At 45.7% G+C, this 13,080-nt stretch overlaps 1 protein-coding gene across 9 annotated transcripts in view; it reads right to left on the reverse strand.

Annotated features, from left to right (window-relative positions):
• USP30 (ubiquitin specific peptidase 30) overlaps positions 1-13,080 on the reverse strand; it is a 30,307-nt gene that overhangs the window by 5,418 nt on the left and 11,809 nt on the right. For 2 of the 9 annotated variants that reach the window (XM_059040303.2, XM_067015179.1), the window contains 7 exons: positions 9,858-9,956; positions 9,066-9,108; positions 7,848-7,942; positions 3,596-3,655; positions 3,007-3,093; positions 2,149-2,229; positions 1,834-2,053 (listed from right to left, as the gene is read on the reverse strand). In XM_059040303.2, the coding sequence (XP_058896286.1) occupies positions 1,834-2,053; positions 2,149-2,229; positions 3,007-3,093; positions 3,596-3,655; positions 7,848-7,942; positions 9,066-9,108; positions 9,858-9,956 (685 nt within the window). Of the gene's footprint in view, positions 1-1,833; positions 2,054-2,148; positions 2,230-3,006; positions 3,094-3,595; positions 3,656-7,847; positions 7,943-9,065; positions 9,112-9,857; positions 9,957-13,080 lie in introns of all 9 variants that reach the window. The other 7 variants (XM_059040302.2, XM_067015178.1, XM_067015182.1 and 4 more) reach the window with 4 other exon arrangements.

Consider the following 13,080-nt stretch of genomic DNA (forward strand, 5'->3'; position numbering starts at 1 on the left):
TGCAGCTCAATATCAAAAAAACAAACAACCCAATCCAAAAATGGGCAGAAGACCTAAATAAACATTTCTCCAAAGAAGATATACAGATTGCCAACAAACACATGAAAGAATGCTCAACATCATTAATCATTAGAGAAATGCAAATCAAAAGTACAATGAGGGCTTCCCTGGTGGCGCAGTGGTTGAGAATCCGCCTGCCGATGCAGGGGACACGGTGAGAGGCCCGCGTATCACCAAAAAAAAAAAAAAACTACAATGAGATATCATCTCACACTGGTCAGAATGGCCATCATCAAAAAATCTATAAACAATAAATGCTGGAGAGGGTGTGGAGAAAAGGGAACCCCCTTGCACTGCTGGTGGGAATGTAAATTGATACAGCCACTATGGAGAACAGTATGGAGGTTCCTTAAAAAACTAAAAATAGAACTACCATACAACCCAGCAATCCCACTACTGGGCATATGCCCTGAGAAAACCATAGTTCAAAAAGAGTCATGTACCAAAATGTTCATTGCAGCTCTATTTACAATAGCCAGGACATGGAAGCAACCTAAGTGTCCATCAACAGATAAATGGATAAAGAAGATGTGGCACATATATACAATAGAATATTACTCAGCCATAAAAAGAAACAAAATTGAGTTATTTGTAGTGAGGTGGATGGACCTGGAGTCTGTCATACAGAGTGAAGTAAGTCAGAAAGAGAAAAACAAATACCGTATGCTAACACATATATATGGAAGCTAAGAAAAGAAAAAAAAAAAAAAAACACGTCATGAAGAACCTAGGGGTAAGATGGGAATGGAGAAAAAAAAAAACAAAACACGTCATGAAGAACCTAGGGGTAAGACGGGAATGGAGATGCAGACCTACTAGAGAATGGACTTGAGGATGTGGGGAGGGGGAAGGGTAAGCTGTGACACAGTGAGAGAGTGGCATGGACTTATCTACACTACCAAACGTAGAACAGACAGCTAGTGGGAAGCAGCTGCATGGCACAGGGAGATCAGCTCGGTGCTTTGTGACCACCTAGAGGGGTTGGATAGGGAGGGTGGGAGGGAGGGAGACGCAAGAGGGAAGAGATATGGGAACATGTGTATATGTATAACTGATTCACTTTGTTATAAAGCAGAAACTAACACACCATTGTAAAGCAATTATACTCCGATAAAGATGTTAAAAAGAAAAAAGGGGGAGGAGATCAGAGAGAAAGCAATTCAGTAAAGAAGTATCAACCCAAACAAGATGTTCAGGGATCTTCAGCCAGGACTTTGCCTCCCCACAGTTCCTGTCTAAACGAGGTGACTGTACTGGGGAGAAGAAAAGAGAAGAAATTCACTGGAATGAGTTGAGCCAATTGTTTAGTCAGAAGACCAGAAAGGAACTTTTTTTTGCGGTACGTGGGCCTCTCACTGTTGTGGCCTCTCCCGTTGAGGAGCACAGGCTCCGGACGCGCAGGCTCAGCGGCCGCGGCTCACGGGCCCAGCCGCTCCGCGGCATGTGGGATCTTCCCAGACCGGGGCACGAACCTGCATCCCCTGCATCGGCAGGCAGACTCGCAACCACTGCGCCACCAGGGAAGCCCAGAAAGCAACCTTTTGCTTTCCTGCCTATAGTTTTTCATGTGTCAGAGAGTTTTTAAAAACTAGACATCTCATGACTATATCATTTAAACCTCTTTTACAAAACCTTTCCTCTCCCACCCCCAATCCTGCTGTTCTCAAGAATTTAAGCAGCCGTCAGGTGAGCCTGGCCCTTGTGGCACAAGGAACCCAGAAGATCCCTCTCTGTGCCGCACATTCCGGCTGCGTTGGCCCCTCGGGCAGGCACCTGACTTGGGGGCTGCCAGCCCATCCTGCAGCTCCAACGCAGGCCCTGCCTTCTCGTGCAGCTTGGGGCTGCGGTGACCAGGTTTGTGTCCGAGGAGGTGATACTTGTAGATGTCCATCATCAGGAACTCGTTGAACTGCACGTGCTCGTGCCGCTTCAGGGGTGTGCCGTGGCTGGACCAGCTCAGCCGCTGGAGGTGGATGCACAGACACTGCGGGAGCTGCGGGCGGGAGAGACGGAAAGAGCCGCGGGTCGGGAGCGGGACCCGGGGGCCCCTCGGGAGCAGAGCCGGCCAGGCACGCGGCATGGGCTCACCTTCCCTAGTTTTAACTGTTTGACAAACGTGGTCCTCTGGTGTTCCACCTTCTCCCCGTTCAGCGTCCCTTTTGCTTCTATCTGAAATAAAGGAAACATCTCTCTGCAGAAATTCTTTTCGTTTTTTGTTTTTTGGCAGCGTCGCACAGCTTGCAGGATCTTAGTTCCCCGCCCGGGGATCGAACCCACGCCCTCGGCAATGAAAGGGCAGAGTCCTAACCACTGGACCGCTCGGGAGGTCCCTCTGCAGAAATTCTTGAAACAGGACCCCTGGGGACAGCTGCGGGCCAGGCTGGCGTTACAAGTGCATTCACTGGGCACTTGACGTCCACCTGCTGAAGGAACTCAGCTGCCCAATTATCAGGGAGTCGTCTTCACTCTTTTACTCATTAACTAATGGTGACCGTGGAGGCAAAAGAAGTAAAGAGGCCGCACTGAAACTGACACTAGCATGTCATCTGTTTCATTCTGTGTCTTTAAAATTTCTGGCCCCCACAGTTCCTCTTAATTCAGAGGGTGATGTTTAATTGCTCGGGGGAGTCGGGCAGGTTGCCCAGAGGCAGATGTGAAACAGGCAGGTGCGGAGGGAACTGCAGTGAATTGGAGTGGGCCTGTCCCACCTCAAAGCATGGCATTCAAATTTTTTTCTTTAAACACTTTGTGGATGAAACCAAACTCATCTAGGAAAAAGATTTGGTCCGTGGGCTGCCAATTTCCTCGGCAACTTAGATGGACGTGGCTGTGGCTGCAGAGAGCCTCTGGGGGTAGTCGGCAGAGCTCAGGGCCGACGGTGTGGGAAGCGCTGTATCAGGACACGTGGGCCGGCTCGGGAAATGGCACTTGGGGTTAAAGCCATACCTTCGTACAGTTGTCACATACGACATCCCGCACGGATTCCGACGAGATGAAGTGGTGAAGGCAGTGGTCCAGGGTCAGTGGGTGACCCTACAGCACAAGAAGAACATTCATGATTACAGTTCAAGGAGAGCTAGACTGAAACTGTTAACAGTGTGAAGCCCTGAGCTTTATTCTGCTTAGGCAGGCAGTGAAGCTTCACAGACACAACTGGGTGTTTCCTGAACAAACGGGGAGCCCAGAGCATCCTGGATTTGCTCTTATGGATGGATTCATGGGTATGAGGACATAACACTGCAGAAAATTATGGGCTTCCATGTTCTTGTAGATAGCTTTGAATTTGAGATTAATGTGTGTGTGTGTGTGTGTGTGTGTGTGTTCAAAAAAGCCAAAATGTCTGCAGCAAGAGAGAAAATGCCCACCTTCTCCCCCCAAGACAGGCCATGGTACCACATATTAAAACTAAGATGGGTTCAACCAACCATGTGTCTGAGTCATGTGTAGTAGCTGAGCTACACGAAATGTCTCAAAGCCCTTTCAGATTCAGATGTCTCCAAAACAGACCCCAAGTAAATCACAGATCAGTACATACCCATGTGGCAGCTGGAATACTTAGTGAAAGGCTATCGAAGGTATCAAATCGAACGGGACTCTGAAACACATATTGCAGAAAAACCAGAAAGGACTTAGGTTCAATTCAAAGCTTTATAGATGGGAAGATATATAAATATTTACATGTCAAACAGTAACAGAGTCAAACATAATGTACTTACCTAGAAGCAAATTCTATTAAGAACAACCTTGTAAACATAAGAACTACAATAATACTAAAGGGTATCTTGGAAAAACTATACAATAACATACATGACCCAGCAATTTGGGGATTTTTATCCGAAGGAAATAACCATGAATAACATAACTACAAGGATGTGGTTATCACAGCATCATTTATGACAGCAAAATGTGAATGGGTGAAAATTCTAGGGAATGATTAAATAAATTATATCATGTCTATATATTATAGAATGGAATACTATATTAAAAACAGTGTGGTAGAACTATACATGATTATATGGAAAGATGTGCATGTTATATTATTAACTGCAAAAAAAGCCCTAAAACAACAAATGGTAAAACAGGGTTAAGAGTTCCTGCTTTTGGACTTCCCTGGTGGTGCGGTAGTTAAGAATCTGCCTGCCAGTGCAGGGGACACAGGTTCGAGCCCTGGTCCGGGAAGATCACACAGGTCGTGGAGTAACTAAGCCCATGCGCCACAACTACTGAGCCTGCGCTCTAGAGCCCGTGCTGCACAACAAGAGAAGCCACCGCAGTGAGAAGCCCGCACACCGCAATGAAGAGTAGCCCCTCGCTCGCCACAGCTAGAGAAAGCCCGCGCGCAGCAACGAAGACCCAACACAGCCAAAAATAAATACATAAATAAATAAATTTATTTTTTTTAAAAAAAGAGTTCCTGCTTTCGATTATGGCACGGTAGGTTGGCTAGACTAACTCTCCTTGACATAACAATTGTAAAATCTGGACCAAAACAAAACAAAACAATTTGAACAACTGGAGGGCTACCAAAAGCAGGCAGAAATGGAGAAGTCAATTCTTGGAGAAACAGGACCTCCATGGGTGAGATTTGCATTGTGTGGCTTCTTTGCCTGAGGGTACCCCCTAATCCATGCAGTTCAGTGTTGGGTGGGAAAAAGCAGCAGTCTTACAGAATTAAGGTATCAGAAGACAGAGCTCAGCGCTGATACAGAGGCTGGAGGAAATCCCAGAAGGTGAGGAGCCAAGAGTCAGGATAGGCCCTCAAATCTGTGTATAAGCCCTGCCTGATTCCATGGCTGATCCTGAAAGCACACAGACACAGAAGAGACTCCAGGGACTCAGCAAGAAGCTGCAGCTGGAGGTTGAGAAAACTGAGCAGAGATTCTGCCGCCCAGTGTTGAAGAGAGGGGGTTTGGAGTTTGAGCTCAGCGAAGGCAACCGCCTGCTAGAACAGAATTCATTATTTCCCAGAGAGACATACCAGAATCCAGAGTCTCTACTACAGTGTCAATATTAAAAAATGACTAGACATACAGTACAAAGAAAGAAGCAAGTGTGACCCATGGTGTGTAGGGAAGAGGAGGTGATGACCTGGATGGTGAAATGAGCACGAGGACCCTAAAGGAGTATTATAAATATGCTCAAGGACATAAAGAAAGAGAGAGTTATTTAGATCAGAGAATCTCAGCAGAGAAATGGAAATTATAGAGAACCAAAAGAAACATATAATTAAAAGGCACAATAACTAAAATGAAAAATTCACTGGGCAAGCAAACAGATTGAAGATGGGAAAGACAGTAAATTTGAAGATAGGTCAATAGAAATTATCTAAATTGAAGGACACGGAGGAGAAAGACTGAAGAAAAAAGAACCAAGCCTCAGTGACCTGTGGGACGATATCAAATGGACTAACAAGTCGAGAATAGGGCATACATTTTTTTGAAAAAAATAGTGGCCAAAAAAATGTTCAAAGTTGGTGAAAAGGATAAATGTACATAAATGTAACCAAACCAAAACAATAGCATCACTGTCAATCCAAAATTCTATACACAGCCAAACCCGTCTTCAAAAAGAAGAAGGGCAAAACAAAAACATTTTTATATAAATGAAATCTAAATGAATTTGTAAACAGACCTGCAAGAAATGTTAAAGGAATATTTTTAGACTGAAGGGAAAAGAACATCAAATGGACCTGGATCTACAGAAAGCACTGAGGAATACTGAAAATGGTAAATGTGAAATTTTTTTCTTTTAATTTCTGTTAAACACATATAACTGTTTAGAGTAAAAATTTTTATGACAGTGTCGTGGGGTTTATGATGTATGTAGATGTAAATAATATATACGACAAAGCACAAAAGATGGGGTAACAGAACTATACTTTCATAATGTTCCTACAATTTACACAAAGGAATATGATATTAACTCTAAATAAACTGTGATAAGTTAACACAGCATGATGTAATCACACACACACAAATGTAAAAAAAGTGTAGCTAAAAAGCTAACAGAGGAATTACAATGGAATACTAAAAAGTATTCAATTAACCCAAAAGACGGGAGGAATGGAGGAACAGAGAAACAAAAACTATATGAGACAAGTAGAAAACAAATGGTAATACAGCAGACCTAAATCCACTCTATAAATACCTACGTTAAATGTAAATGGACTAAACACACTGATTAAAAGGCAGATAGGAAGCTAGATAAGAAGGCAAGACCCGATTACATGCTGTCTACAAAAGCCACACTTTAAATACAAAGACAAAAGATAGTCAAAAATAAGAGCACAGAAAGAGACATACCATGGAAACGCTAGATGGAAACTAAACAGACAAAATAGACTTGCAGACAAGGAGTCTTACTAGAGATAAAGAGGGGCATTTTATCACGACAATAAGAGTCAACTCATCATAATTAATTCATGTGTATGTGCCTAATAGCAAAGTCTCAAAAGAAATTCAGCAAAAATAGAACTAAAGAAAGAAAAAGAAACAAATTCTAGCAAACACTTAAGGAAAAAGCAATACCAATATTACCCAAAGACCTTGAGGAAACAGAGGCAGGAATACTTCCCAGCTTATTTTATAAGGCTAGCACAACTCTTATAATAAAACCTGAGAAAGACATTACAAGAAAATCATAAACATAAAACACGAATAGCCTTCAGAAAATGTTAGCAAACCAAATCTAGTAATATATTAAAAAGAATGACATCACAATAAAATGAAATTTATCCCAGAACACAAAGGTAGTTTAACATTAGAAAAATCAATCACTGTAATTCACCTTATTAACTGAATAAAAGAAAAAAAAAGATCATCTCAATATATGTAGAAAAAGCAAGACAAAATCCAATTATTCGTCATGATAAAAACTCTCAGCAAACTAGGAACAGAAAAGAACTTTCTCAGTGTGATAAAAGGAGAATATGAAAACTCAAAGATAACATCATACTTAATTATGAAACACCAAATATTTGTTTCTTAAGATTTGAAACAAGGCAAAAGTGGAAACAACCCAAATGTCCATCAGCTGATGAACAGATAAACAAAATGTGGTCTATCCATACAATGGAATATTATTTGGTAATAAACAGGAATGAAGTACTGATACAGGCTATAACATGTGGAAGAGCCTTGAAAATATTATGCTGAGTAAAAGAAGCTGGTCTCAAAGCACCATATATTATATGATTCCATTTATATGAAACGTCCAGAATAGACAAATTATATAGAGACAGAAAGTAGATTAGCGGTTTCCTAGGGCTGACAGAGTGTGGGGAGAAATGAGAAATGACTGCTAATGGGTACAGGGGTGGGTTTTTTGTGTGTGTGCGGGAGCAAGGGGTGGGTGATGAAAAATATTCTAAAATTGACTGAGGTGACAGTTGTACAATTCTCTATTTTTGCATCATGCTCAAAATTCTGCATAATAAAAATTAAAAATCTCAGAAGCAAAACACACACACACACCCACACACACACACACCCCCCAAAAAACCAGCCCTAGAATCTGTTGTGTTCACCACGGGTATAGACCCAACCTTAGGACTCAAAACCCTGCCAATCACAGTGGGTCTGCTGCTCTTGGTACAGAAGATGCCATCTGAGAATCAACTGATATGTCAGCACTGACCAAGGGTGGGCAGTCGGTCCACCAAGCCTACAGACCCCAGAAAAATCACAAAAGCCAGACACCAATGCCAGTCCTCATGTTCTGGATCCTTCATGAAGCTTAACTTAAATAAAACCTTGCCAGAAAATATCAAGTATTGGTATTGTATTTACCTGGTGCTCACAGTGTTTGCAGACCATGTTACTAGTAAGTCTTCCATGAAAAGGATGCTGGGACTTCCAGTGGTTGGATGTGGGATGAGGTGACCCTGGAATACAGAACACCTTTTGATAGGCCACCTCTAGCCCTCTGGCACCAACCTCAAAATTCACCCCCCTTCTTAGTATGTGGTAGACACACCTTCCTTAGGAAAAAAAAAAAAAAAGTTCCTGAAAAGGAAACTGAAAGAGTTTTCCTTATTGAAATCCATCAAAAAGACAACCAGTTCCCTTCACAGGAGAATTTACACAGGTCCTTAAATGTGGTTTCTATATAATAGGCACAGCCACATTTAAAAAAGAAATTAGTGTTTGATAATGTCTTTTTACAAACATTTGCTTCCAATGTTTGAGATGTCACAAGAATGATACCACTGGTGAACATTCCATAAAGTGAGATAAACTTCTGAAATCATCAGAATAAGCAAGTTCTGAAAAACGTGAGCTTTGGGGGGGGATAGGGCGGGGGCTAGCCGAATAAACACAGCAGCGTGGTGTGCTAGTTGGAACCACGGGCTCCAAGTCAGGCCAGCCTGGGCTGGGTCCTGGCTTTGCTTATTAGCCATGTGACCAGAGCCAGAGACTTCATCCCTGTAAGCCTCAGTTTGCTGGAAATGGGGATAATTATGACCCCACTATCCTCCATACCGCCAACTTCATAGAGCTGTTGGGAGGCTTAAATGAGATATTAAGGTGCCTGGCACACGGTATGGACCCAAAAGAGAATTGTTCTCATTACTACCAGCGTGCAAAGGAATTGATACGTCATTTTCTTTAAGTGTTAAGAAAACAATAATTTCCTTCTAAGGAGGAAGTGATCATTTGCAGGAACACTTGGCCAAAGTGTAAATGCGGAGGACACGCCAGTTTCAGCTTATTAAGTTCACCAGAGGACCAATTCAAAAAGGTAAAGGAAAACCCTAGTTTGAGGGAGAAATAAGTCCGTTCAGAGGAAACTGAGCAGGGCTCGGGTGTGATGGAACAATTCGAGATGTTCACCAGGGGGACAGTTTAAAACTGTTCCCAAAACACAGGCTCCTTTCAAACGCACACTCCAAGTCAGAATGGGTGTCACCAGAAAAAAAACATTATTTTTAGAAAACATAAAGCAAATTATTGTCATTTCTAAAAAGTACGCATCTCACGTGTTACAGTCCAACGGAAAATGACTACCTCTGGTGTGGCAGGTGGCCTGTCTGGGAGTCATTTCTGACTGCTGCTGCAGAGGACGGAAAAGAGAGAGGCTGAAAACCCGACCGCAATCTCTCTGATCACCCACCCACCCTCCCCCCACTCCTAAATCTCACAAGTTTCTGCGCGGACTGCACAGTTCAAAATCAACTTTACTTATTTATATGTTTCTTTACTTTTGGGCCATGCCGCTCGGCACGTGGGATCTTAGCTCCCCGACCAGGGATCGAACCCAAGCCCTCTCTGCCTTAGAAGCACGGAGGCTTAACCACTGGACCACCAGGGAAGTCCCTCAAAATCAACTTGAAACCAAGCTTCCTAAAAGGGGCCTTAATTAGGCTCTCTGGTTGGTTTCTGTACCTGTTCCTTCACCAAATGCAATTGAACATACTGCCTCTCCAGAATATTCCCCCCCTTTTTACTAATTAACTTATCAACTCCCTAACATTTATAATGCGCCAGAGAAATAAGATTCATTTAGCATTCCTGTGGCTCCTTGTTCTCCTAATGTTAAATAGGGGGGGAAATACATTCTTTCATCTCAAGCCCAACACAAATTGCAGCAGGGAATCGTTTTTAAGAGCCTGACGTCCCTAACCAAAGTCACTGCCAAGTGTGACGTGTAAGACCCTCCCCCAGCCTCACTCCCACTACTGGGTTTTTGTCGAATCTTACTTTTGAGTTTAAAGTTACACGAAAATTACATGGGTATTCCCTGTTCCTGTTCAACACGCACAGACCGCATTCCTTGTACTCAGAGTGTTAACGGTTTACCTCTAGGGAATGCACATCAAACAGATGTGTGACCCGGGGCTGGTGGTCCCGCTCATCCTCCAAAGACGAGGTAATGACATGGAATAACTCATGAGCGTCCTGTCAAAGGGCAAAGCATTCTTCAGAGTGGCCCGAAGAGGTCGCGGCAACGTCAGAACCACCCCTGTGTGGACCACCAGGAAGACCCCCAATGGCTAAGGTGGGCAGAATTTGCTTTCCACCTTCTCAAGGCCCAGGGCGTTCAATGGAAATGGTTACACCCTAGACATCTTCAGCAGTAAAGGCCCTCAACTGAGAGGCCCAAGGGGAGAGAGAAGGAACGAATGCTGGGTGGGCAGGCTTCACGCTGATCTGAGCCATCTCTGAGCCTGTTTCAGCTTTACTGACATGGCTCTCTGACCTCTGCTCTACCTGACTCCTGTTTTGTTTTCATTGCGGTAAAACACTCATCCAATTTAAGCTTTTTAAGTGTACAGCTCACTGTCATTAATCGCATTCACATTGTTCTGCTACCATCACCACCGTCCATCTTCGGAACCTTTTTCATCTTAACAGATGGAAACTCCACGCGCACTAAACACTAACTCCCCAATCCCCCGCACCCCTCAGCACCCACCGTTCTACTCTGTTGTCTGTGTATTCCGCTTATCCTCACATAAGTGGAATCACACAGTATTTGTTCTTTTGTGACTGACTTGTTTCACTTAGCGCAATATGCCGATTCATCTATGATGTAGCACAGAGTTTCCTTCCTTTTAAAGGCTGAGTAATACTCCACTCTGTACACCTATCACATCTTGCTTATCCATCAGCCATCGATGGGCGGGTGAGCTGCTTCTGCCTTTCAGCTGTCGTGAATGCTGTGAACCGGGCTACACAAATATCTGAGTCCCTGCTTTCAGCTCTTTCGGGCGTACACCCAGAAGCAGAATTGCTGCCTCCTGTGGCAGGGGACTACTTTTTAAGGATCAACTCAAACTCCCCTCTTCCCAAAAGCCAAAGCCACCCTGACTCTCCTGGGATGAGCAGCCCCTCCCCCCTGAGCTCTGATGCAGCTGGCACTCCCTGGGCTGCCACTCTGGGTTCTGTCCACAGTCGCCAGAGCGATCTGTTTCTAAAGGCAAATGACGTTTCTGCTCTCAACCTCCCGATGGCCTCCACTGCTGCAGTGAATGGCTCCCTTCTCAGCTGGCTGGCCAGCCCTGACACGCCCCGGCCCTACAACCCTACCCCCTCGCGCACCGCAGCTCCTGGCCTCCTCTTCCTCCCTGAATGCGCCAAGCCGGCTCCCACCTCAGGCCTGGGTCTTTCCCACGCCCGTGTCTTCACGTGGCCGCCTCTCTCTCATCCTTCAGAGCTCCTCAGGGAACCCTCCGTCGCCAGCCCTCCCTGACCTAACCTCACCCCTGGCCATTCAGCAGCGGCCCCGCAGACTCTCCCTCCAAAACACCCGCTGAATCCCTGAGGTCTCTCCACCTGCCCTGCCTCAGCCCCAGCCTGAGCCGGACCCTCCCCGGCCTGGGTGTCTGCACGGCCGCCCAGCTTTCCTCTCTGTTCCCTTCCTGCCCCGCTGCACCCCTCCTGTACACAGAGGCCGGCGTGCTCCTGTTCACATGTCAGGTCGGGCCAAAGCAGTCCCCTGCCAAAGCTCCGAGTGGTTCCCCCTGCGCGCAGAGCAGAAGCCCAGCTCCAGCCCTCGGCCTCCCAGGCCCTGCACTCCTCACAGCCCCCCCTCCTCCACTGCTTGCCCTGCCCTTCCTGCCCTTCTCAACCCTGTGTCCTTGCAGCTGCTCGAGGCTTTTGCCCCGGCTTTGCTCCTCCGGCTGGCACACTGCGCCCACAGCACCCCGGGCCTGGCTCCTCTTTAGACTCCAGGTCTCGGCTGAAACCTCAGGTCTCTAGAGAAGTCGCCCCCTCTAAAGGAGCCCTCCTGCTGCTTTCCTCTCACCGCCTGTCCTCCCCACACTTTCTCACATCACCTTCTCAGCACACGTTAAAGTTACCTGTGGATGGTCTGCAGCCCCACCCTCACTACACCGCGTGCTCCTGGAGCACAGGGCCCCTGCAAGTCAGGCTTGCTGCTACCACCCAGTGCCCTCAGCAGGCCCTTCCCGAGGCTGGCATTCAATAAGCATTTGTTGCACGTATAAATGAATCCCCTCTGAGGCTATGACCAGCAGTTGGCGAGAGAGTGATGGAGAGTCAAAGGTAAGTAAGGCAAGGTTCTTGCCCTCAGGGACTCACAACCCAGGGGCAGACATGGCAGCCTTGCTACTATCTAGCAGTGCAATGCTATGGCCCTGTTATGACCACTGAGCCCTGGACATGGAGCTGAGGGAGGATCATCTCTTCCTGCAAGGCTCGGGGAGGTCTGACAGACCAGGCACCTGGGCCAGCCCATGAAGCATGAGCAAGGGTTCACCACAGAGAAAAATCCCAAGACAGGATGGAGTCAGATCCAAAACTTTTCTGTCACCATCAGCCATGTGACTACCTGGCCTTGAGAAAAGGAACAGTACTGCAGAAGAGCTGAAGAGCAGCCACTTTAGTGCCAGACTGGCTTGAATCCTGGCTCTGTCACTCAAATAGCTGTGTGACTTTGGGCAAGTCACTTGACTGCTCTGAACCTCAGTGTTCTCATCTGTAAAATGGGGATAGTAACAGTAACTCCTTACAGGGCTGTGGAGAGGATTCAATCACATAATTCACATACCTGGCCCAAAGCACCCCACAGCTCTAGCTTTAGACACTGAAAAGTGGTTGGATGACCAGATCATTAATAGTGAAGGTGTGGACAAGGCCCCGTGCTAGATGCTCTGGATACCTTCAAAGAGGAACAGAACCAGAGACAGACATGCTTTCTCCTTCCCATGCATACTACGGCACTCTGCGGCTCCGTGGCAGACACTGGAAATACTCCCCAGGAGCAACTGGGACTGAAGTGGGTCCTTGACAGAAGAGCAGGACTTAGAAAAGGAATGTGGGCAAAGAATGTCGCCTGTCATATCAGTAAACAAAGGACGTGGCTGGCCACCAAGCCGCCCCCTACTGTGTCCTCTGAGGGGATTCAAGATGGAGAAAAGCAGGATACCGGCCCTAGACAGCTAAGGGGCATCTCGAAGGAATGATTTCAATGAACTCAGATCCTTGCATCTTCCCTCACACAGAAAAATGCTAAATTCATTAACTTCGGGTGTCTGTTTTTTGTTTAATTAACAGTAAT

The sequence above is a fragment of the Kogia breviceps genome, chromosome 15 (genome assembly GCF_026419965.1).
Source record: "Kogia breviceps isolate mKogBre1 chromosome 15, mKogBre1 haplotype 1, whole genome shotgun sequence".
Classification (NCBI taxonomy): Eukaryota; Metazoa; Chordata; class Mammalia; order Artiodactyla; family Physeteridae; genus Kogia; species Kogia breviceps.